This window comes from Lithobates pipiens, unplaced genomic scaffold, assembly GCF_037356315.1.
Source record: "Lithobates pipiens isolate NorthernLeopardFrog02 unplaced genomic scaffold, aLitPip1_a1.2 Scaffold_18, whole genome shotgun sequence".
Classification (NCBI taxonomy): Eukaryota; Metazoa; Chordata; class Amphibia; order Anura; family Ranidae; genus Lithobates; species Lithobates pipiens.
Genome location: NW_027507758.1, coordinates 251,855,214 through 251,880,699, shown reverse-complemented (window position 1 = coordinate 251,880,699; position 25,486 = coordinate 251,855,214). Strand labels below are relative to the sequence as shown.

At 43.5% G+C, this 25,486-nt stretch overlaps 1 protein-coding gene across 8 annotated transcripts in view; it reads right to left on the bottom strand.

Annotated features, from left to right (window-relative positions):
- Positions 1-25,486, bottom strand: part of MAP7 (microtubule associated protein 7) — a 336,970-nt gene that overhangs the window by 209,761 nt on the left and 101,723 nt on the right. For 4 of the 8 annotated variants that reach the window (XM_077486790.1, XM_077486792.1, XM_077486796.1 and 1 more), the window contains exon 1: positions 10,306-10,893. The exons of 1 other annotated variant lie outside the window; for it this stretch is intronic. In XM_077486790.1, the coding sequence (XP_077342916.1) occupies positions 10,306-10,486 (181 nt within the window). In that variant the 5' untranslated portion in view covers positions 10,487-10,893. Of the gene's footprint in view, positions 1-10,305; positions 10,896-25,486 lie in introns of those variants that run through there. 3 more of the 8 variants (XM_077486789.1, XM_077486791.1, XM_077486794.1) reach the window with 2 other exon arrangements.

Genomic DNA, 25,486 nt, shown 5'->3' with positions numbered 1-25,486 from the left:
AAAAAAAAAAAAAAAAACTATATATTAACCACTTGCTTACTGGGCACTTAAACCCCCCTCAGTCCCAGACCAATTTTCAGCTTTCAGCGCTGATGCACTTTGAGTGACAATTGCGCGGTCATACAACACTGTACCCAAATGACATTTTTATCATTTTTTTCCCACAAATAGAGCTTTCTTTTGGTGGTATTTAATTACAGCTCGGAGTTTTATTTTTTGCTAAACAAACAAAAAAAGATGCAAAAAAAAAAAAAAAAAAAAAATCATGTTTTAATAGTTTGTTATAAAATTTTGCAAACGGGTCATTTTTCTCCTTCATTGAAGTGCGCTGATTAGGCGGCACTGATAGGCTGCATTGGTGGGCACTGATGGGCTGCATTGGTGGGCACTGATGGGCTGCATTGGTGGGCACTGATGGGCTGCACTGGTGGGCACTGATGGGCTGCACTGGTGGGCACTGATAGGCATAGTTAAGGCGGCACTAATAGGCACAGATAAGGCGGCACCGATGGGCACAGATAAGGCGGCACTGATGGGCAAAGATGGGCACAGATAAGATGGCACGGATGGGTGGCACGGATAAGTGGCACGGATGGGTGGCACGGATGGGCACTGATAGGTACCACAGATAGATGGGACTGATGGGCACTGATAGGTGGCACTGATAGGTGGCTCTGATAGGTGGCACTGCTGGGCACTGATGGGCGGCACTGCTGGGCACTGATGGGCGGCACTGCTGGGCACTGATGGGCGGCACTGGGGTGCAGCACCTTTGAGGCAGATTGGGTGGCACTGTGGGTGGCACTGTGGGGTGGCACTGTGGGTGGCACTGTGGGTGGCACTGACGGGGGGCACTTACTTTTTCTTTTATTTTACTTCAGGATGGCACTGCGGGAGGCAGGTGGGCACAGGCAGGTGGCAGGTGGTCCCTTGTATTGATGGCCGTGATCGGGACTGATGTCCCGATCACGGCCGCCGGTGATCGGCTTTTTTTTTCTCTCCTCGCGCTGTCAGCGCGAGGAGGAATAATAGCCGATTACCGGCTCCGTTCTATCACATGATCAGCTGTCATTGGCTGACAGCTGATCACGTGATAAGGGGTCGGGATCGACCCCTTACACGGATCGGTGATCAGGCGAGTCTCACGGACTCGCCGATCACAGAGCGCGCCGCGCGCGCCCCTCAGGGGGCGCGCAGGCCGCTCGTAACCAGGACGACGTCAATAGACGTAGTCCTGGAAATGTAGGTCCGCGCTAATGCCGTCATTTGGCAATAGCGCGGATCTGAAGTGGTTAAATAAAAACAGGTAGTCAAAACTTTTGGACGAAAAAAAAAATGGGCTAACTTTACTGTTTTTATTTTATTTTTATTTTTTAAATAGTGTATTTTTTTCCTAAAAAAAATGCATTTGAAAGACCTCTGTGCAAATGCTGTGTGACACAAAATATTGCAACAACCGCTATTTTATTCCCTAGGATCTCTGCTAAAAAAATATATATAATTTTTGGGGGGGTCTAAGTGATTTTCTGGCAGAAAATACAGGATTTTTACTTGTAAGCAACAAGTGTCAGAAAAGATTTAGTCTTTAAATGGTTAAACTGAGAACTTCTACACACAGAGATGACTTCATTCATTCAAGTGTAAACATTGTATCTTTCTGTTCTTTTCTTGGCAGCCTGCACAGAGAGGAGGAAAGGGTTTCTATGAAGACTCAGGCAACTTACACTGACTGAAATGACTTCTGTAATAGAAAAGTCCCCTGTAGTTCTAAATCGGCTTTTTATCAGCTCAATCGGCCGATGCCGATTATTTAAAAAACGGCAAATATCGGCCGATATATCGGCCGGCCGATATATCGGTCGACCTCTAAAATACACCCCCCTAACATTTCTGGTTGTGGCCATCTTGAGTAAGGGCAGATGATTAATGTAGAATTTACTTTCTGGAATCCATCTGCCCTTAGTTCAGTCATAAAGGCAGGAAGGCGTGCCTAGCTGAGAAAACCCTTCGCCACTCTTGAAGACTCCTGGGATGTATGACATCATTTGCTGAGGAAATGTAAAAAAGTAAGTTTAAAACAAGTAAATAATGATATACTTTACTATCTATTTATGAATGCTAGCAGCAGGATTAAAAATAGTCAATGTTGGTTGAGAGAGTGAAGTTTCGCCTTAAAATGTGAAAAACAGTTGGGTTATTCAAAAAGAATTATCAGAAGTCAGGCTAAAAGGTGCACATTGACATGTAAAACACGAGAGATGATCTGACGTGTGTTTAGAAAACCCCTGCAGATAACAGAGGTTAGGGGTCATTGAGGAGAAGGGCAATCACTGGCAAGTTAGAAAAACCTTTCTGATTGGTACAGTTTTTTCCATGAACAGTTGGCACTGTCACAGCCGAGATACATTAAAAATATTACATTTTCATGGAACTATTCAAAATTAGAAGAGCATTCTCTCCTTCCAACAGGGAAGACATTAAGTTACATCATCCATTGGAGAGTTAAAGTTAAGAGACAAAACCTATGTCGAAACCGAGTAAACGTGAATCTGATATGAAACCAGCTGAGTATGGTCAAATGTGTGTTTTCAGACCTAAGTTACAAAACCTTTAATTAAAGGAAAAGCTTGGGTAAATAACCCTATTGTTTCAAAGGGTGAAATTGCCACCCTAGTCAAACCCCAATGTTGACTCAAGCTTTCCCTCAGACAATGCCTGAGATGCGAAGTTAATGATACATCAAAATGACACACAAGGCACAAATCTCTGAACAGTCAATAATCAATGTGTGGCCAAATTGACAGGAGAAATGGTGTGGACATTTAAAACCTCTATACATGTGGTAAATATATGTGATCATAAGTAACTTAACTGCCATATTGGACTCTAGGTCACAGATATGACCATCATTTTAATATCCACTGACCCCATGAGTAATCTGCCATAAGATAGAAAAAAACATTTTGATATTGAACAAATGAAGAACTATGTTTAAATACCATCATTGTTGTAAAGACATAGAAACCGTGACCGCATCTACATGAAAATACCCATATTACATGTGTTGTCCCACGTCAAATAGGTTTTCATAGGATATGCAGGAGTCATGCATTTATCCATATAAACATCCATTGTGTGTGATATTAATGAACCACTTGACCACTGGGCACTTAAAGCCTGCTTCCTAACCAGACCAATTTTCAGCTTTCGGTGCTCTCACAATTTGAATGACAATTAGTCAGTCATGCAACATTGTACCTATATGAAATTGTTGTCCCTTTTTTCACACAAATAGAGCTTTCTTTTGGTGGTATTTAATCACCTCTGGGTATTTTATTGTATGTGCTATAAAAGAAAAAATGACCAAAAATTCTGTAAAAAAATGAATTTTTTAACTTTCTGTTATAGAATTTTGCATATTAGTACTTTTTTTTTTATACATTTTGGCCAAAATTCACTCTAGTGGCATGGATGTGGCATGGATGAGAACTGATGTGGCATGGATGAGCATGAATGTGGATGGGGATGGCTGAGTATAGATGGGATGACTGAGCATGGCTGAGTATGATCGGGTATGACTGGGTACGGCTGAGTGCGGATGGGATAGCTGGGTACAGTTGGGTATGACTGGGTACAGCTGAGTATGGCTTATGGCTGGGGGTGGATGGGGTGGCTAAGCATGGATGGATGGATGGATGAGTATTGCTGAGTATGGATGGATGAGTATTGCTGAGTATGGATGGATGAGCATGGATGGCTGGAGTGGGCACAAATCAGCGCTGTGGACTGGATGTGTACATAGCTCTGCAGCAGCATCTGAACTCTCCCCTCTCTGTACTGATCTGTACAGAGAGGGGAGAGAGGAACCGGATACGACGCCGGTTTGTTTACAAGCTGTCAGTGGCCATTTACTGTGATCCGCGATGTCCCGGCGGTCACAGATATTCCCGGGGTGTCAATGGAGGACGTCAATGTACGCCCTCCCAGAGTTATCGAGCCGCACTGTAGCGTCATTCGGCTATGGTGCGGTCGTTAAGTAGGAAATCAAATTTATACTAAACATATTATATTTTGTACCAATTGCCGGGGCACCAGAACAATATAGACATATATTCATAAGCCCCACTCTATAGATAGATACCCATTATAAAAGAAAACATATTTTTTCTTTTAACAAATAGTTTAGAACACATTTTCTGTCCTCAGACACACCTAGTGGCTGAAGATGATATTATCTGAATTCACCAGGTAAAGCATTAGAATTCTCCAACCAATAGAGAATAAGCCAAATCTTCTGGGCCAAGCTTATGATAACTTTATGAGCTTATTGTCCCAGATGGTATAAAGAATGTGAGGGCCTTAGAGAGAGGATCACAGACCTACACGCTGGATACACCCCTAGACGATCAAGAAGTCTGATGATATTTGACCACTCCCGATCTTGCTGGACCTTGTGACTGGAACCACTCGATGTACTTCGATTTTTGTTGGATATTTTTAAGCTATTGGCAAGATACAGACCATACAAATATTAATTAATTATCTTTTTCTCTCATAATTGTAGGGATGGTAATTTAAGAAATTTTAAATGTATGTGTTGGCATTATCATATACAGTGTGTAGGGTAATTTATCATTATCTTTGCCCATATTGATTGTCTAGGCTATGTATTATTGAAGCCGTGTTTGGGGAAATTTAGACACAAACTTGTATGACATCAATTTCAATTTCTGTGGTCCAGGGAGAGTATTTATTGCCCCATTCAATTTAATAAACTCTGTTAGATTAATATTTCTATCAAATTGGCAATATCTATCTTTGGATTCCTTCCAGCCGGAGAAATTCAGAGGACCGTTTCCCCGAGCGATAAGGGATATTGTGGGTTATTAACGAAAGGTAAAGCCACTTTGCACTGCAAGTGCACTTGGAAGTGCAGTCGCTGTAAATCTGATAGGAAATTCTGAAATGAGGGGAAGCTCTGCTGCTTTTATCATCCAATCATGTGCAAGCTAACATGCTGTTTTTTATTTTCCTTGCATGTCCCCCTCGGAGCTACAGCAACTGCACTTCCAAGTGTAATATAAATCTAACAGAACAATTTGGGCTACCCTGAGTTATTTGTAATATATTAAGAAATATTGTTTCATTGCCATGTTTGATATTTTTGATAATGTGTGTGTGAAATATCAAATCACCAGAAATTCCAGTTCTGTTTGAAATTGTATAACTATACTTGTTAACTAATAAAGTCAAATTATTTACTTATTAAATTTTATTGGAGATATTTATACATCGGTAAGAAAACCCCATAAATTAACAAACTCAGGAAAGTATTGTGGTATGTATTGATTATCCGAACCAGGTTCACAAAATTTAACGTAAGGTTAGAGGCACTGAAAAACAAAACGCGGAGATCTTAATTAAGATTCCGTACCACACTCACAACAGCACCATCAAAGATTCTCCCTCACCCAGGTCCATAGGCCAAAGCACAACAGTTGTCTGATGCAAGTATTCCTGCTTTGGGACACACTGCTCAGCAAAAAAGTATATAGATGATGATCTGATCAACCCTGTAATGTTCATCTACCATCTAATAGCTATAAAATGTACAGTATCGGCTTAAGAGAATTGGGTGACAAGAAATTCCAAATGTATTTTGTCCCACTGAAAAAGATAGCCAAAAGCATACATTACTCTTTTTCTGTAACAAACAATACAAAATATTGTACCCGATTTCCAATGCACAGGTCAGATCAGCATCTACATAAAGGAATGAATTCATAAGGCCGCAATATGGCCTTTACTGCTTGGAAAAAGTGCACATTTATAAAGAATGGTTTACAAGGGCATGTTTCCTTTGCCCATGTTGTAGTCATGAGCAGCAAATGGGTGCACTAGGCACACTACGCTGTAGCGCTGTGCTTATGTGCATTGTACTGCAAAAAACAAAACAAAAAACACAAAAGTACAGAAATTTGAATGGGTGGAAGAGTGATGCAGCATATTAATTGTGAACAGAAGTCTAATGCAATGTGCTGCAATGTATTTCAAAGCACCAAAAACGCTTGCACTGCTGTGCATTGCATTTTGGTGTGAATGGCCCAAAACTGTGCTGAGCTTAGAGGCTTTGGGACTCTAAGCACTGTTAGGGCCGGTTCACACAGGGGGCGATGCGAGGCGACACGACTTGCCTCGCCGCGACCTGACAAGTCGCCCCCGTTCTGTACAATGGAACCGTTCTGAGAGGAGCGACTCGAGTCGCTCCGACTCAGAAAAAAGGTTCCTGTACTACTTTTGGGCGACCTCGGGGCGACTTGCATTGACTTCTATACAGAAGTCATTTGCAAGTCGCCGCTGAGGTCGCGGCAGGTCGCGGCGAGGCAAGTCGGTGTCGCCTCGCATCGCCCCCTGTGTGAACCGGCCCTAACAAAGAAAGATAAAAAGAAAAAAAGAATAATTTGATTAACTTCTCCTCCAATCATGCATTACACAGAGAAAACTCCATGTGACACAAGTGTATCAACACCACAGCCTACATTTTAAAAATGGGTCATAAAATTCAAGCTGTGGTATGGACTAAACTTGCAGTAGACAGTGGAAAGCAGATAGGAATATAGACGCTCTGTTATATGCCCTCCAAAAAGTGTTTTTGTTTAGGTTTTTTTTTTTTCAATCAAATTGCTCCATACACCTTCTGTCAATGACCTTGCAGTGTTTTGTTCAGTAATGATATGTCAATGTAAGCCCTCGTTCATACTGAACATGGCTTTGAAATCATGCGACTTCAAAGCCACATTTCAGTCAGACTTCGGGGGGACTTGAAAGACATCTGCACAGGTTCATGCACATATGTCTATTGAAGTCGCCCTCCAAAGTCACCAAAAGTAGTGCAGGAACTACTTTTGGAAATCTGCGGCGCCACAAAGTCGGCGTTGGGACGGTGCCACTGCCGGCAATAGGCTGCGTTTTGACATGCAAATTCATGGTAAATCGCGCCGATGTGAACAGGGGCTAAAAGTCTGTGTAGGTTTATTAAATACTATATATTATGATTTACATTACAGACGTAATTTCAGAAGCCATTCATGTAAGAAAACAGAACAATTCCAGGAAAAAAAAAAATGTTTTCCCCCATTGCTGTGTGGCTGTCCCCGCACTGCATGATTAACTGCTCAGTTTTGTCCAGGGGTGAGGAGAGCCAAGATATACTTATCTAATTCGCCAATCCTTCGAGGGCAAGACCGGTCTCTGCTGCTCCTATCTTCCCTGCATGCTAGCGGTCTTGTGTAGTAGACTGTTCCTGACTGCAGGACTTGGGGAAGCACGGTTTTACAGAGGATCGGGTGAGTATAGCCTTTCTGTGCACCCCTGAACAAAACAAGCAGTTAACATATGCAGTGCAGACACAGCCCCACTGCATGGGAAACTTTTTTCACGGATTTCTACTCTAAGGATTTATAAACTTTTTCCTGGATCTCTACTAGGCCTCATGAATAAAGAGTTAGGGTCCTTTCACACGGGGCGGATCAGTGCTGATCCGCCCCGTGGATATCCGTTTGCTCAGCGGGGATCACTCCGCCGATCCCCGCTGAGCAGGAAGATGACAGCTCCGTCTCTGCACACTGCGCAGGGACGGACCTGTCACAGCGCCGCTCTCCCCTATGGGAGATCGGATGACGACGGACCGCAGTGCCCGTCGTCATCCGATCCGATCCGCAGACGGATGGAAAAATAGCTTTTTCCTCCGTCACACTTTTTCGGATCGGAGCGGGTCGGATGTCAGCGGACATGTCACCGCTGACATCCGACGCTCCATAGAGCTCTATGGAGCACCCGTTCAGGTCCGCCTGAAAAACTGACAGGCGGGCCTGAACGGGACGTTAGTGTGAAAGGGGCCTAAAGGGAAAATCTGCAGTGCTGCTCATGCACACTGCTGCTCATAGACTGAAGTTTTTGGGGCTTTGGTGTTTTTTTGCATGTGTCCATGCACACATAGGCTTTTAGAGAAGCAGAAGAGTTTAGAGGCCATCAAAGCTACTTTAGAATGCAGCAGAAATTGCATTCAGGAGAGGAGATTTTGGGCATATTCATTTCAGTGCCTAGGATAAGTTAAAGCGGAGTTCCACCCATTTAAAAGTCAGCAGCTACAAAAATTTTAATAAAACAGACCACTCATCTGTCCCACAGTCCAGCGATGTGGCCGCCCAATGCCTCGCTCCTCTCCGCGGCACCATCATAGCAACTGTGGGCACACGGCCATGACAGATTACGGCTTCACGGCCAGGCCCAGGCAATTTTCTGGGACCTGTGAGATGTCCCAGAAGATTGCAGGCAGGGCCCGCCTAGGGGGAGAGGAGGAGTTGCCTAGTCGGCCGAGAAGCAAAAGGGGGAAGTGGGAAAGGAAGTCCCTCTAAAAAGAAGGTACCCACCCCCCCCCCCCCCCCAAAAATGAAATGCAAATGTGGCATGTAAGGGCGCAAGGAGTGTATAAAGTAAAGCGGAAGTTCCACTTTTGGCTTTAAAATTCTGGCCAAAGAAAAAAAAAAAGTGCCTAAACAGCTTGGGAGAAACAGCATTTACAAACCAGTAGTGTGCACAAGGCCTAATTCTGGACCATACATTTTCTAGCACAGGTCAGGATGTGAAAACACACAGCTAAGGGTCACTCTTCTGCTATCCTATATCCAGCTTAAAAGCAGTGATTCTCAACAAGGTTGCAAGGGGTTCCTTCAGCATTGGGCAAATGCTGCCTCTCAGTTAAGTTCCCACCGACACCATTGATCTTTTTAGTTATCTGTAAGGAGGTAATTCTTCCCAATGACCACAAGTGTAAGGACCATTCTTCCCACTGACCATCACACTATTGTATCATGAGTTATATATTTCTGATTTTTAGCAGGAGTTCCCCGAGAACGGAGAACTATTTCAAGGGTTCCTCTGTGTTGAAAAGGTTGAGAAAGGCTGTTAAAAGTATTCTTGTTTAAATGGCTTTTTACTCTAGATATCCTTCCCACTCTGTACAACAGTACTAAGCATGCATCCTTATGATTCATGAATGTTGTATGTCATTTCATATGTAGCAGTATACTTTTCCAGAGCTGCACATTGCAAAACATCAATAGTATATGACTGCCACTAACGATGAGATCAATAGCCCCGAGAGTTGCCTGATTACAAATTGCCATGGCTGCAGAGCTGCAGAGTGAAGGGCTTTTATTCTAGCAATGTCTTGACCCTGGTACAGCTACCATCAAAGCTGCAGATTCGGGACGTGTGCCTGCTACGCTCCTAGACTGTAGTCATCTATCAAGGTCAATGGAGAACACTGATTAGCGTTCTCATATTATTGTGCTGTAAGAGTGCTGGATTTCCAAGACATCTTCATATCACTGATTGCAATTAGCTGACTGTGGAGGATGATGGTTAATGAACGCATCCTTGAACTACTTCTACATGTTTCCTAGGTTTCCTCTTCTAGCTCAGTATTTCCAGTGTTATGTTCATGAGCTTAACAGCAAATCATGTGTGAATCAGACATGTATGCTTATTTCAACCTATTTATAGCCTCCTCTGTGGGCTCTATATTAGTTGGCAGTGTTAATGACTATGGGCTAGGTTAATAATGGATTATCTTTATGTGAAGTTGTCAGTGACACCCTTGACACTCCTCAGCTGTTTAGCAGATAAAATACTGTAATAGAATGACACAAAGATATAAACGGGGTACGTTCCACACGCTATATGACATTCGCTCCACCGCTGGACAAGATCACTCTAGTACGCTGTCCTATCACAATGCCAAGCAGCCTATATCTGCATAAGGAGGGCCCTGTCATTTCTCAAAGACCTACTACATTCTGCATAGTGATTTCAAGCAAGGCATTAGAGATTGATGCAATCAACACACAGTTCTGCTAAATCAAAAAAATATATATAAAAATATATAGAATATATATGTTTAATATGAATAAATAAAAACAGATCATGGATTTAAATATCAAACACTGTGGTTCCAGGCAAACATGAAAATTCAGCACTGTCATCCTAAAAAGCACACTCATATTCTAAGGCTATGCAATGAGCGACGAAATAAAAAATAGATTAGTGGCAAAGGCTCAATAAAGCCCAGGAGTAGACGCATGTAGCAAACATTAATCTGGCAAGGTACGGCACATACCTACATTGGTAACTTATCAGGAAATACAAAACACTAAGCCTTAGCAACCCAGCTGGGTACAGGTATGAGGCTGCCCGCACCTGCCCTGCAATAGTCAATAGCTCTAAGGGATTTACAGTGCCTACCTTTTACCTTCTTGCTGCTGCCATTCTTTAGCTGTTCATCTTCCTCGTTAATAGTGAATAAAAGTGGGGGTGCAGGCCTTGCCCCGGATTTCTTCCCCTTCTCCTGCCGGACAGCTTTATTCGATCCTGGCATGTTTCTTGCCACCTTTCCCTTCTTCCTAGGTCTCAGGAATATAAGCATGTATCCTGCTCTTCTCTGGCAGTTCCCCAAGAAGAGCCTGTCACTAGGGCAGCGTGGACATCTAGGAGCTGCTCACCGATCTCCCCATGGGCAATGGGAGAAAGCTGGCAAGGGTGACCAGTGCCAGAAACCCCCTCATGTACAGGATCCAATGGCTGATGTGAAAATCACTAGCTGGTCCTTCTTGCTGGCCTCCAGCCAAGCAGAATCTGCTGCACTACAGCACCTTTCCCTAACCCCTGTGCCGGCAAGAGCACACTGAAATATTCAGCATGCAGCACAGAAGGAGAAAATATGATACGCCGCTGTTCTCAGTTGCCCTGACAACAATGACACTGCCTAATTAAAGGAAAACTACGTAGTGTTGTCTCTTCAGCTGGAGCCTGCTGGAATGCCTTCTAGCTCCTGTGCTTCCCACAAGCATTACTGAGCAGGCTGGGCTGTGCCATCTCTCAATGCGGGGCGGTGGATGATGTGCTTACATAATTATTCTAAAGACACAGGAACCTCAGCTGCTTTTAATGAAAGGGAAATATCCAGCTGCTGCAGAACTACAAGTCTCAGTATGTTCAATAATTTTTTGGGCAATTTGTAGCTGCTAACATATTTTACATTTTTTTTTTTTTTTTTTTTTTTTTTTTACAATCCTATGCTTTGATTGTAAGAGATTTATTGCAATATAATTACTCACACTATAGAAAGCCAGCGAAAAAATTCTGTACCTTTTATTGTACTAATTTAATTTGTTAACCATTGAAGACAACACAGGCAAGAAAAGGAGGGGTCAATTGTGGGGGGCACTTGGTTAGCCCCGTGTGCCAAGTAGGAACCTAAACTGCTTTACATGACAGGTAGATATCCAGCTGCTGTGGAACTACAAGTCTCAGTTCACATCAGCCTACATCCATTTTTTGGAGGTAGGAGGTAGCCAGATTGGGGAAGGCAGTTCCGGAGGATGGGTGAAGCTCTGCGGAAGTCCTGGAAACAAGCAGGGTTGGTAGAGGTGACAAGAGGGCTAGGGAGCAAGAGGTTTTAGGTGGTACGAAAATGATGGCTATATTTGGCGAGTATTGGTGGTCATTTTAAGATGAAGCTGGTTTCTTACACAGGGTTGTGGATGGCATTGTATGTTGTAGCTAGTATTTAGAATTATATATGTTGAGCGAGTAGAAGCCAGTGGAGGGATTGGCAGAGAGGGGTGGCAGTTGGTAAGGTAGATGAGTCTGGTAGCGGCATTCACAATAGATTGAAAGGGGGTTAGTGTAGGTCAGGGATATGCAATTAGCAGACCTCCAGCTTTTGCAGAACTACAAGTCCCATGAAGCATAGAAAGACACTGACAGCCACAACCATGACACCCAGAGGCAGAGGCATGATGGGACTCGTAGTTTTGCAATAGCTGGAGGTCCGCTAATTGCATATCCCTGGTGTAGGTAAGGGCAGGCCAAGAAGGGTGTGAATTAGAAGTTTCTGGTGTCAGCTGTGAGGAAGGGGCGCATTGTGAAAATGTTTCAAAGATGAAGACAGCAAGTCCTGGACAGTGAATGGATGCAGGGCTGAAAGAAGGGGTATGTAATGTAAGTGGACAATTTTGTCTCGTGTTATAAAAACTGAAACAACTTAGTAAAACAATTAGACTGCTGCAAAGAGTAAACAATTAAAGGAGTACTTCTATGGATCACAGGAGCGCGGTTCATTCTGCACTCCTGTAATCTGTTTTCAGCTGACAGCGGGCTGAAACCCGCTGCTGTCGTTGGATTTCACATAGCCGGTCCAGGCTCTGAAAATAACCTGACCATAAGCCTGGACCAACAGCTGACTCTGAGCCAGCCACTCCCACTCCCTCCACAGCCCAGAGCTACAGTGAGTGCTGGAGGACAGAGCAGAGAGGCGGTGACTGACAGTCACCAGCTCTCTTCAGACTGCTGTGTTTGATCGCTCAGTACTCGGGACTTAGAGCCAACAGGGAAGAGCTGCAGCTGGGATCAGTGCAGCCATATAGGAGAGTATGAATTTTGTGTTTGATTCCCATACTTCTCGTATACATTTTTCCAGCACAAACTGACAAATTAAAAGCTGACAGTATCAGCTGGGTTGCCAGAGGCAACAGCTTACTCACTTTATCTCTATTCACTTGATTCAATAAAGACTCAAATGTAATCTTGACTGGTTGTTAATGTTTACTGTACTCTCAGCGTAAAAAAAAAAAATCATTGCAGAAAAAGAACTTCTGTTTGGCAAAAAAAAAAAAAGAAAAAAAAAAGGAAAGCATAAAAGTAATAAACTAAAGGAGCGTGTCGTGTCATCTTGGTTGTATCCAGGTGCAATGATTTCTATACCGTACATTACAACACATGAATGTGGCTTTCCGCAGTCCAAAATGTTGATTTCGCTTTGCTAGGCTGTGCCCAAAGCAAATGCAATTTAGATTTCTTCATTGGTACAATTTATTGAGCAACCTCAGCAGAAATTATGGGGAGAAGCATCAATTAGCACTTCATTACACTGTCCTCCCGTCTGACTAATCAGAACTGTACGTCATACCACTACATACTGGCTGGGTGTAAACACCCTTTAAAAAAAAAAAAAACAGGGCTATTATAAAAACAACCGAACAACAAATGATCAGTATATTTTCATGAGGACGGAGCTTTAGGAAATCAGTTGTCTATAACCCCCTCGAATGCATCAAAACTTTTCAGAGAATGCAAAAAAAAAAAAAAAAAAAAAAAAAAAAAAATCAATAAATAAATATGAAATGACCCATTAATAGTATAAAATGACACCTTTGATTTTATTGCAGCTTCCATTGGCTAAAAATGTTATTACTACCCAATGATCAGTCTTCCTAATTTGTTTTACAGTTTCAAGCTAACTTTCTATTGCTTTACAGAATATGTACAATCATTTGCATCGGTTTCTGTAAGAGGAAGAGCACAATCTAGTGAGTGTGTTAATATCACAGATCACATCTCATAGCACACTACGGCAAGATTATCTTAAGGCTCATTTACATAAGTGTTGCCCTCTAAAGAGAGATCTGGGGTAGAACGCTTTTCAAAGAACATTTAACATGTTCAATAATGTTGCTTCCTCACCACCTGTTTTAACCCCTAAAAGCCCACATCACCGCATACATTCCACATGGTTGCAGCACAGCTCATTTACTTAAATGGGTTTAATCTGATGGACAGTAATTCTCACTGAATGCCACGGGGTGGGAGGGTCACATTCCTGCTGCAAAGCATCACACAGGGCTGGCAAGTATACAACCCCATCTGGTTGCTTTTGCAGCTGGGGGCAGGTACAAAAATGCAGCTCAACTGCATGGTTTTACTGCCCCGCACATGCAGCTCAACTACTTGGTTTTACTGCCCCCCAAGTGCAATTGTGCTTTAAAATTCTGGAGGAGGATACAATACCCATAAGAAACTTATAGTAAGAAAATATACAAAACCATAGCACCACTCAAGACTTGCCCATACTGCCATACATGGACAACCCAGGTTCTGGCTCCTATTAGGGCCGGGACAAGAGGTGGACAGGAGGGGCGGCAGCCTTCAGCACCGTGGCATCATGTGAGGTTGGGGGGGGGAATTTTTGTCGGAAGGGGGAATTTGGAGGCTAGTATCGTTTCAGTAGGTTTATGTTGGAAAGGGAATGGGGAAGATTTGTGCTAGGTGGGGGGGGGGGGGGGGGGGGGGATTCATGCTGGCTTCAATTCATGCTGGCACTGAGGGATTTGAAGTGGGGGGCTGAAGACGTGTATTAGGAGGGGAAATTTTAGAGGTGAATTTGCGCTGGGAGGACTTGGGGGGTGAAGAATGAAGATTTGTGCCGAGAGGGGAATTTCAGCAAGGGGGGATTTGTACTGGTAGAAGGGGGAATTTATGCTTGGAGGGGGGGGGGTGCAGATCAATGCTCAGTGTTTTTGCTGACACATAATGATCATACATCTTGGGGGATGCAGTTTGGCATGGTTGCCCTGGGCTCTAGATGACCTTGTCCCGGCACTGGCTCCTATAGTTCGTCTTTGCTCTTCATCAAAAGATGACAGCCACAGGCCAATCTTAGCTATTTTTGCTGTATTTATTGGTCAGTAAAATGACCACTTACATCCTGTCTCTACCTGAAAACCAACCCAGCTTCTGGGAGAAGTAAAACTTCCTTGATGTTTTTGGGTAGAGTCACGATTTATGCAGTCATGACCTAAAAGGTCAAGTTTTTAGGATTTTCCTCGGATGAAACGGCTGTGGCAATTACTAAGGCAGTGAAACTGATCAAATCACCTGTGGAAAATAATGGAAAGGCCTGAAAACATGACCTGTCGGGGCGCCTTGAGGACTGGCGTTGAGAAACACTGGTGAAGAGAATTAAAAAAACACTATGATTCCTGCTAACAAAATGTCCTGTGTTCGTTCCTTTCAATCAAATGTACTGGCGGGGCAGCAAACACATAAAACACAAGTACTAGTCACCTCTGTTAAAGAAAATACACATTAGACATCCTTGTTCACAGGACAGACTTCATTTGCACAAGGTGGGGTGTAGTTGTGCGCCTCTGGGCTGACAGCTGTCATTAAATGCATAAACATAGCTATATAAATATATTGGATTTGAAACACTGTGTATGATTGGTACACTACTAGCAACTTAAAGTAGAGTTCCACCCAGATTTTTTATTTTATTTGCTAATCCGTTTGGCTACACTGCATTAAATACTTTAATGTGTGTGGTTAATAAATTTGCCGTTCGATTCTCAGGTTTTTTATTGTGTTTAGGATTGTTTTCTTCACACTCCTAAACCTTGTGGACAGCCTTCCCAGAAGAGTTGAAGCTGTTATAGCTGCAAAGGGTGGGCCAACTCAATATTGAACCCTACAGACTAATAAGACTGCGATGCCATTAAAGTTTGTGTACGTGTAAAGGCAGGCGTCCCAATACTATTGATAACATAGTGTATGTGTGCGTTTATATATATATATATATATATATATATATATATATACACACACACACATATACACACACACACACATATATATATATATATATATACACACACACACACACACACACACACACACGAAAAATAGATTTAAAAAAAAATGAACCATTATTGCTTCCATTTAAATATTTCCAATGACAAAAAAAAAGTGATCTATAGAACATGGGATAGTACAGGAAGGCAGCTGAGATAAGAGAGTATGGAAATAAGCAGAGGATATTATTGCCATAAATAAGGTCACACCTTTTCTGTAGACGAGACTAGAACGTCTACTCAGCAAGGTGAGGAGTACAGCGCACATCGGGTGATCTCAGTCCAGTGAAACCTCCTCTATAAACAATCACTTCTGGCCATAAAGACTTGTGGCTGTCATTGTCATGTTCACAGGTTACTATGCACCATTCCCAATGAAATGACCCATGTGAACTCACAAAAAAACGCTCACATGCTTTGAAGGCAGCGTTTATATTATAGCAAAAACCGTGCCAGGTGTTTAAAGTATAACTGACATTTGTACAAATAATATAAAGGCAGGCATCCAAATACTTAAGGTAATACAGTAATACAGTAATACCTTAGATTATGCATAATTTGTTCCAGAAGCATGCTTGTAATCCAAAGCACTCGTATATCAAAGTGAGTTTTCCCATAAGAAATAATGGAAACTCAGATGATTTGTTTCACAACCACTGCTGGCGTATGCAGGACTGTATGTGGCCAGAGGTGCAGGGGCGCTGGTGTATGCAGTACTGTATGTGGCCAGAGGTGCGGGGGCGCTGGTGTATGCAGTACTGTATGTGGCCAGAGGTGCAGGGGCGCTGATGTATGCAGTACTGTATGGGGCCAGAGGTGCGGGGGCGCTGGTGTATGCAGTACTGTATGGGGCCAGAGGTGCAGGGGCACTGGTGTATGCAGTACTGTATGTGGCCAGAGGTGCAGGGGCGCTGGTGTATGCAGTACTGTATGTGGCCAGAGGTGCGGGGGCGCTGGTGTATGCAGTACTGTATGTGGCCAGAGGTGCGGGGGCGCTGGTGTATGCAGTACTGTATGTGGCCAGAGGTGCAGGGGCCCTGGTGTATGCAGTACTGTATGTGACCAGAGGTGCGGGGGCGCTGGTGTATGCAGTACTGTATGGGGCCAGAGGTGCTGGTGTATGCAGTACTGTATGTGGCCAGAGGTGCGGGGGCGCTGGTGTATGCAGTACTGTATGGGGCCAGAGGTGCTGGTGTATGCAGTACTGTATGTGGCCAGAGGTGCTGGTGTATGCAGTACTGTATGGGGCCAGAGGTGCTGGTGTATGCAGTACTGTATGTGGCCAGAGGTGCTGGTGTATGCAGTACTGTATGTGGCCAGAGGTGCGGGGGTGCTGGTGTATGCAGTACTGTAGGTGGCCAGAGGTTCAGGGGCACTAGTGTATGCAGTACTGTATGCGGCCAGAGGTGCGGGGGTGCTGGTGGCTCCCTACGCTTCGTGTAGAACTCAGATGCCCGGAGACACTTGGAAACTGTTGACACGTTTGGGTGCTCTGACACATGTTACGCCTGCCCCACCCAGCTGGGAGTGTCTAAGTGTTTCCAGTGCCTCCGGTCCTCTGGCCACATGCAGTACTGCATACACCAGTGGCTTTACTAAATGGATTGTACTGCTCGCATATCAAGTCAAAATTTAAAAAAAGAAAATGTTGCTCATCTTTCAAACCGCTCGTATACCGTGTTACTCGTAATCCAAGGTATTACTGTATAGTATATATTCCTAACTTAGAAATATTGTCTATTGCTCTCGGCCTCCTTCAAATCTCTCTTTTTTTTATGTTGTCATCAACCTTCCTGTTATGGGTTAGAGTGGAGAACTCCCCCTTACGGAAGTTTAATGGCCCAAATAGTAGTACACAAAGAGTATGTAAAAGGAGTATAGAAAATGTATTGAAATAGAAACAATTAAAATTTGAATCAATAGGTGGCTATAGAGATCTGAATTAAGTAGACATAGTAAAAAAACAGAAGAACAAAACTCTAGAGAGGTCCAGGGACTACCTGTACCCCCCTGTTAGAGGGTGGCTATGTTCGTTCTCCATATTCCCACTGTATGTACGAATGTAGCCACCCTCGCTTTCTCACTCCTGAGATGGACTAGGGACTATGGATGTTGTAGTGAGCCTAGAGCACTGCACATGTATGCAACTAATATGTACTGCTCATTACAAACAAACACAACTTAGGGGGAGAAGAAGAGGATTGGGAGCCCATTAGGGAAGGTACAAACAAGGTAGAAAAACACAGTAAGATAATTTCATGAAAAAGGATTATAGAGATATTACATGGTGGATGCGTATGGATTATTTTTGGAGAATAGGAATAGTGTCAAAGCGAATCACCTCCTGCCCGCCGTATTGTCAATTGATGGGCAGGCGGCTCTCTCATTCTGGGACAACATCCCATTCTCGGCGCAGCATTTGGTGGTGTACCTCTGTCCCTGGGACACAGAGCAACACTGATCTCAGTAAAGAGCCGATGACAAAGCTCTTTACCCATGTGATCAGCTGTGTCCAATCTCAGCTGATCACATGTAAACAAGGAAATGCCTGTTGTCGGCATTCCTTTCCTCACACTGACAGTGTGTGAGGAGAGGAGATCCGATCAGTAGCTTTTCCTCACAGGGAAGATCTGCAAAGATAATTAGGATCGCTGCACTGGATCTCACACACCTAGCAACCACTGTGGAGTCCGATATGGGTCCTTTATTGACTGATATGAGATCGGACTCCACAGTGATTGCTAGGTGTGTGAGATCCAGTGCAGCGATCCATCCTGTGGCCAATTCTCCATACAAGCATCTGTGCAAGTACAAGGCCTTGGCTGGGCTACAGCCACACGCCTGCTTTGCTTGCATTCTGGTAAGCAAGTTTTTCTTAGGGTGGCGGTGCACATGTATGATGTGAATCACTGTGGTGTTACTGTCAGAGGGATATTCATATATCATCCTCATTATACAGATTCAAGATATTCATGCTGAACAATCAAGGATTTTGTATATATCAATTAGGACTATTTAGCACGGCTTTTCCAATTTTTTTTTTCACTTATTTTGTGTTGTGTACCGCACACTAAGCTGCTGCTTTTTTATTTATGTAATTTTTCATTTGTTGGTACATTAGCACGGTATTAGCCCTATTTAAAGATAACTAGGGCACTGATTATCAGTGCCGCCCCAACCGTGCCCAGCAGTGATGCCAATCAATGATGCCAGTCAGTGCTGCCTTTCAGTGCCACCTATCTGTGCCGCATATATGTGCCCATCAGTGCAGCCTATCAGCGCACATCAGTGAAGGAGAAAAATTACCCGTTTACAACATTTTATAACAGAAACTAAGAAAAACTCTTTTTCTTCAAAAAATTTATAAAAATGTTGTTTGGGTACGTGATCGCTCAATTGTCAAAGTGTGACAGCGCTGGAAGCTGATAATTTACCTGGGCAGGAAGAGGGTGAAAGTGCCCAGTAGGCAAGTGGTTAAGCGCAAATCACACATAAATGTAAGAGATAAATATAAGAGATGTGCAATAATACAAGACTCTAATGCTCCGTACACACGATTGGATTTTCCGACAGGAAATGTTCGATGTGAGATTGTTGATGGAAAATCCAACTGTGCGTATGCTCCATCGAACGTTCGTTGTCGGACTTTCCGCCAACAAATGTTGGCTAGCAAGCTTTCAAATTTTCCGCCAACAAATGTGTGTTGACAGATTTTCTGATCATGTGTACCTAAGTCCACTAGACAAAAGTCCAAACACGCATTCTCAGAAGCAAGGACGAGCCGGAAGCGCTCGGTCTTGTAAACTAGCGTTCGTAATGGAGATATGATGTACGTCTTGTACGTCACTACGTTCTTAATTGTCGGCCAACATTTGTATGCATATCCACAGTTTTGTTGTCGCAAAGTCTGATCATGTGTACGAAGGAATTCGACAAAATGGTTGATGTGTTATACATCTTTCATTTTTACCACTCAGAAAATCACACTGACTCTGAGCTATGTTCTCAAGGATACGAATAGATTTATAAACTATATATACACAGTATATTGTAATAAGGCAATCTACAGTATTTCTACACCAATGAGATAATCTATCATTATACAAAGCATTAAGTCTTTGTTACATAAAAACACACAAAAGAACACATAGTAGAAAAAGTTCCGATAATCAGCACATTGAGTATCAGCCCAGCCCCCATCAAAAGGTGCCCATCAGCTGCCAGTAAGTGCCCAACACCAGCCTTTCCCCATAATAAACATGTCAAGTGCCCAAAAAAGTGCCAATCAGTGCCCCGTCGGTAATGCCTGTCAGTAGCTCCTCATCAGTGCTGCCTATATCCAGTGCCCCCTATCAGTGCAGCCAGTGCTGCCCATCAGTGCCCAGCTTTTTCTTTTTTTTTTATTGTTTCATTTATAGTGCAAAAATGAAAAACAGCAGGGGTGATCAAATACCACCAAAAGAAGGCTCTATTTGTGGGAAGAAAATGATAAAAAATTTTGTTTGGGTACAGTGTTGAATGACCGCGCAATTGTCATTCAAAGTGCAACAGCACTGAAAGCTAAGGCTTACCTGTAGGTACTGTAACTATCTCCTAAACTGGCACAGTTTAGGAGATATTTACTATATACGTTGCCGCCGACGTCTATAGTGCATGCGCACTGAAGGAATGGCCTGCTCTTGACATTTCTTTAGAGCCCATGCCATGACCGGTGGCTACAACACGCATGCAAGGGAGTGACGTCACGTCTGCGAAAGTAACTCCGTGAAAGATGTTGGCCGTGTACTCTGTGTGCCTGCGCAGATTAAGGGCATCGTTCTAAGGTAACCATTTCATAAGGAGCTAGTATGCATACTAGCTCATTATGCCTTTGTCTTTTTGTTGCCTCTTTAACCTGGCTATACACCAGTATAAGAAGTCAAATTTAGTTTGAGATTTTTTGTTTTAAGAACATTTGCTCAATTTTCTAAAAACATTTGAGGTTGGGTTCACACTATTGCAAATTGGATGTGGGTTTCCCTGCATCCAATTCACACAGCAGGAGATTGTGACCGTCTCTTTATAGAGTTGGTTCCCACATCTCCGGAGCGGCTCCGGTGCCATTTGCACAGGAGTCCTGTGTGTCTTTTCGCCCATTTCAGGTCCGCATTCAGCCAAAAATTTGTGCTGGAATCGGACCTGAACCGGTGAATGGAGACAAACGGGACCTCCTAATGTGAGCCGCACCGTGTCCTAGTGTGACGCCAGCCTGAAGGAGCAGGATGGAAAGCTTTTCTAGAATAAAAGAATTACGAACAGTGTATGTGGAAATGACATGCATTCCAAAATCCAATGTTTGGAAATCATGAGAAAATCTACTAGTTTATAGCAAATTTTACTCCCAAGAATGAGAAACTTTAAACAAGTTCGCTTTTTTTCTCCTTTTTTGGGATGGATTTCATCACCCCCCCCCCCCCCCCCACATAAACTTTTCTTTTTATTCTAGATAAAGCAGGGAAGGGTTAGAACCTCGGTCATGCTTCTATTGCTATTTGTGCCTTCCTTTCCCAATGAGACATAAAGTGAGTTAAAAAACCCAACAGGAGGGCTAAGCCTTTCCCATTCTTTTAGAAAAATAAAAAACAACATTTGTCCTGGAGGTGGACTTTAATGATTTTAGCCAGCCAAGGCACTGCGGGTGCTAAGGTCACGTACTGACTTAACGTTCCATCACACGCCCCTTCCTTCTGTTTATCTTACCCAGACTGTGTATTCCATGTTCACAAGTTTCTCTGTATTCAGCAAATATGTAATTAGGACATGCAGTCCACTGCCAGCGTTACGGGAGACTGCATTCGTTTAGAAGAATCAAACAACCTTTCTTGGCACCTTTACATGAACAGAGTACTTTACACGGAATACAACATGCTGAGCTAAAGACAATAGGTAGAAACACCTAGAAAAAAAGTGTAGACAAATCCTAATGGCCTGGTATTTCAGAAGTACTTGTTCTCCATCACTATATTCTGTTATCCATAATACGAAATAATCAGATACAATATTTTCAGTAATATGGTGACAACTTGTAATAGTTTGCGTGAAAAGCTACATATTAAGGATGAGCTCAAGCGTGTTCGCATGGTCCACGTGCAGAGCCCACCAGGAATGTCTCACTGCCTGTGATTAGCGCAGCACTGCGCCGACTTCCTGGCGGGCTCTGCACGTGGCGTATGCCAACACGCCTGAGCTCATCCTTACTAAATATTACACATGTGAATTTCTGAGATTCAATGGCCTAAAATCATCTAGACATACACAAAACATGTCTGCAATATGTGGCACGTGACAATACAAGTCAATCACTTTGCATGGCCAAAACCTGTGCAACCAGGGCCATAAACACTCACTGGCTCTTTATTAGGTACACCTGGTCAATTGCTTGGTAACAAATTGCTAGTCAGCCAATCACATGGAGGAAACTCAATTCATTTAGTCACCTAGACGTGGTAAAGACAATTTGCTGAAGTTCAAACCAAGCATCAGAATGGGGAAGAAAGGAGATCTAAGTGAATTTGAATGTTGCATGGTTGTTGATGCCAGACGGGCTGATCCGAGTAATTCAAAAACTGCTGATCTACTTGGATTTTCACACACAACCATCTCTAGAGTTTACAGAGAATGGTCCAAAAAAAGAGAAAATATCCAGTGGACGTTGTGTGGACGAAAATGCCTTGTTGATGTCAAATGTCAGAGGAGAATGGGCAGACTGGTCAGAGATGATAGAAAGGCAACAGAAATTCAAATAACCATTTGTTACAACCGAGGTATGCAGAATACCATCTCTGAACAAACACATCGAACCTTGACGCAGATGGGCTACAGAAGCAGAAGACCACACCAGGTGCCATTCCTGTCAGCCAAGAACAGGAAACAGAGGCTACAATTCACATAGGCTCACCAAAATTTGAAAATAGAAGATAGGAAAAATGTTGCCTGGTCTCTATTTGAGTTGTGACATTCAGATGGTAGAGTCAGAATTTGGCGTAAACATGAAAGCATGGATCCATCCTGCCTTGTATTAACAGTTCAGACTGGTGGTGGTGGTATAATGGTGTGGGGGATATTTTCTTGGCACACTTTGGCCCCCTTAGTACCAATTGAGCATCGTTTAAATGCTACGGCCAACCTGAGTGTTGTTGCTGACCATGTCCATCCCATTATGACTACAGTGTACATCTTCTGATGGATACTTCCAGCAGGATAATGCTCCATGTTACAAAGCTCAAATCATCTCAAACTGGTTTCTTGGACATAACAATGAGATCACTTTAGTCCAATGGCCTCCACAGTCACCAGATCTCAATCCAATAGAGCACCTTTGGGATGTGGTGGAACGGGAGATTCACATCATGGATGTGCAGCCGACAAATCTGCAGCAACTGCGTGATGATTTCATGTCACTATGAACCAAAATCTCTGAGGAATGTTTCCAACACCTTGTTGAATTCATGCTACAAAGAATTAAGGCAGTTCTGAAGATAAAAAGGAGTCCAACCCGGTACTAGCAAGGTGTACCTAATAAAGTGGCCGGTGAGTGAATCTGCTTGGGCACATCGCCTGCTGTCTGGAGTATAATATGTGGGCAATCTGCATAGCCATTACCTGCCTGCCCACATATTACTCCACACAGCAGGTCATATGTAACTTTACAGACCGCCATCCTACCTGCTACTGTCATCTGGCCAGGTTCTCCTTATTGCTGCCCCTGCATAGCCCGATTATTTTTACCGGCGGTATGGTATACTGTGCACACATCAAACTGAACTGACCTCTCCTACAGCTAAAATATCACTTTGGGTAGACAAAGCCTTTAAATGTCCAGGCTTGTAGATGTGAAAACAAGAAATTACTTTATACTATTTTTAATAACTATGTAGGAAGGCTTTCTTGGTACCCAAGTTTGATTTGTGTCTGGATGCACTGTAATCTTCTAGGGTCACCCCCACCAAAAATCCAGTTACAGGTTACCAGGTCAGCCCCTAGCCAAACATACAGTATGTCTCTCTATTGGGCTGTTTTTGATGTTGATTCCCACCTTTTCTAGCACCCCCTGCTGAATTCACTTTGGTGAGGTGGTAAAACCGCGGCTCAACCAACTACGTTTTACTGTTTCCTTGCCACCAGCGTAAACAAAGCCTTAGATAAAACAGCGGTCACAAATAACCAAGCAACTGACATTGATTAAAAGCTAATCTGCAAGCTTAACTCCATGTATGCAATTTTTCTAGCTTGGACCAATGTAACAATGTATAAAACGCCATACCTGGCCGATGCCTCTGGAAGCTGGAAATCACTAAAGTAGACATCACTACTGCAGTGATCTCCATTTTCTTCCAGTCCCACACCAAGCAGCTGCCCTGCTGAATTCTCAACACAGGTGTTTGGCCACTTAGCACAGGTGCCATTCAGAGAATACTTTGCATCTTCTAAATCTAAATCAACAGTCTTCAAACCGCGAGCCTTCGCTTGCCTTGATCTGGCCCTTGGGGCGTTATTCCATCCACTAACACCAACAATGGGGCACTATTCCTTCCACTGACACCCAACGATGGGGCAGAATTCCTTCCATTAACATTAACGATGGGGTGCCCCAATGTTGACACCAATAATGGGGCACTATTCCTCCCACCGACATCAAAGATAGGGCCTTGTTCACTCCCACTGGAAACTAGGACAATTTCTACTCCCACTCGTCCAGCCCCCCTTAAAGTCTGAAAGACAGTAAACCGGACCTTTGTTTAGAAAGTTTGGAGACCCATGGTCTAAATGAATGCAAAGCATTTACTAATGCCTACATGCACATTCAGGCTACTCAAAAAATAAACAGCTCTTCACGCTGTACGGAGGTGACCGCCTGTGTGAATGAGCCTAAAGCTAGTGCCACACAAGCTTTTCATGCCTGGGATCCTGTAGGATAGAAGATCTTATCATAAAAAAAATGTGCATAACCCACATCTTTATAGCATTTCCCACTGAATTCCATACTAGGATGGAGCAGCAACCATCTTCTCAATAATACATTTTCAGTTTGTAAATTTAATTTAACAAAATAACTGAAATGTAGCCTTTAGGGCTCATTTACACTTGCTTCGGCTTCAACAAGGCTTCGGACAGGCTTTGTTAAAGCTCTCTGAATGCTAGTCAAAGCTCCTGCCACTAAATAAAGTGGTTAGCTTGCAGTTCTCTTTACACCTGCTTTTGCTTTGCTTCAAAAATGATAACCCATGTAGCTTCAGTGGGGCTTCAATGAGTCTTTGAAGCCCCACCAAAGTTCCACCAAAGCCCCACCAAAGTTCCACCAAAGCCCCACCAAAGTTCCACCAAAAGTTCCACCAAAGCCCCACCAAAAGTTCCACCAAAGCCCCACCAAAAGTTCCACCAAAGCCCCACCAAAGTTCCACCAAAGCCCCACCAAAGTTCCACCAAAGCCCCACCAAAGTTCCACCAAAGTTCCACCAAAGCCCCACCAAAAGTTCCACCAAAACCCCACCAAAAGTTCCACCAAAGCCCCACCAAAAGTTCCACCAAAGCCCCACCAAAGTTCCACCAAAGTTCCACCAAAAGTTCCACCAAAAGTTCCACCAAAGCCCCACCAAAGTTCCACCAAAGTTCCACCAAAGTTCCACCAAAGCCCCACCAAAGCCCCACCAAAGCCCCACCAAAGCCCCACCAAAGCCCCACCAAAGTTCCACCAAAGCCCCACCAAAGCCCCACCAAAGCCCCACCAAAGCCTCACCAAAGTTCCACCAAAGCCCCACCAAAGTTCCACCAAAGCCCCACCAAAGCCCCACCAAAGTTCCACCAAAGTTCCACCAAAGCCCCACCAAAGCCCCACCAAACCCCCAAGCAAAAGCAAGGTGTAAACAGGACTATAGGCTATCCATTTTACTTAGTAACAGGAGCTTTGACTGAAGCAAGTT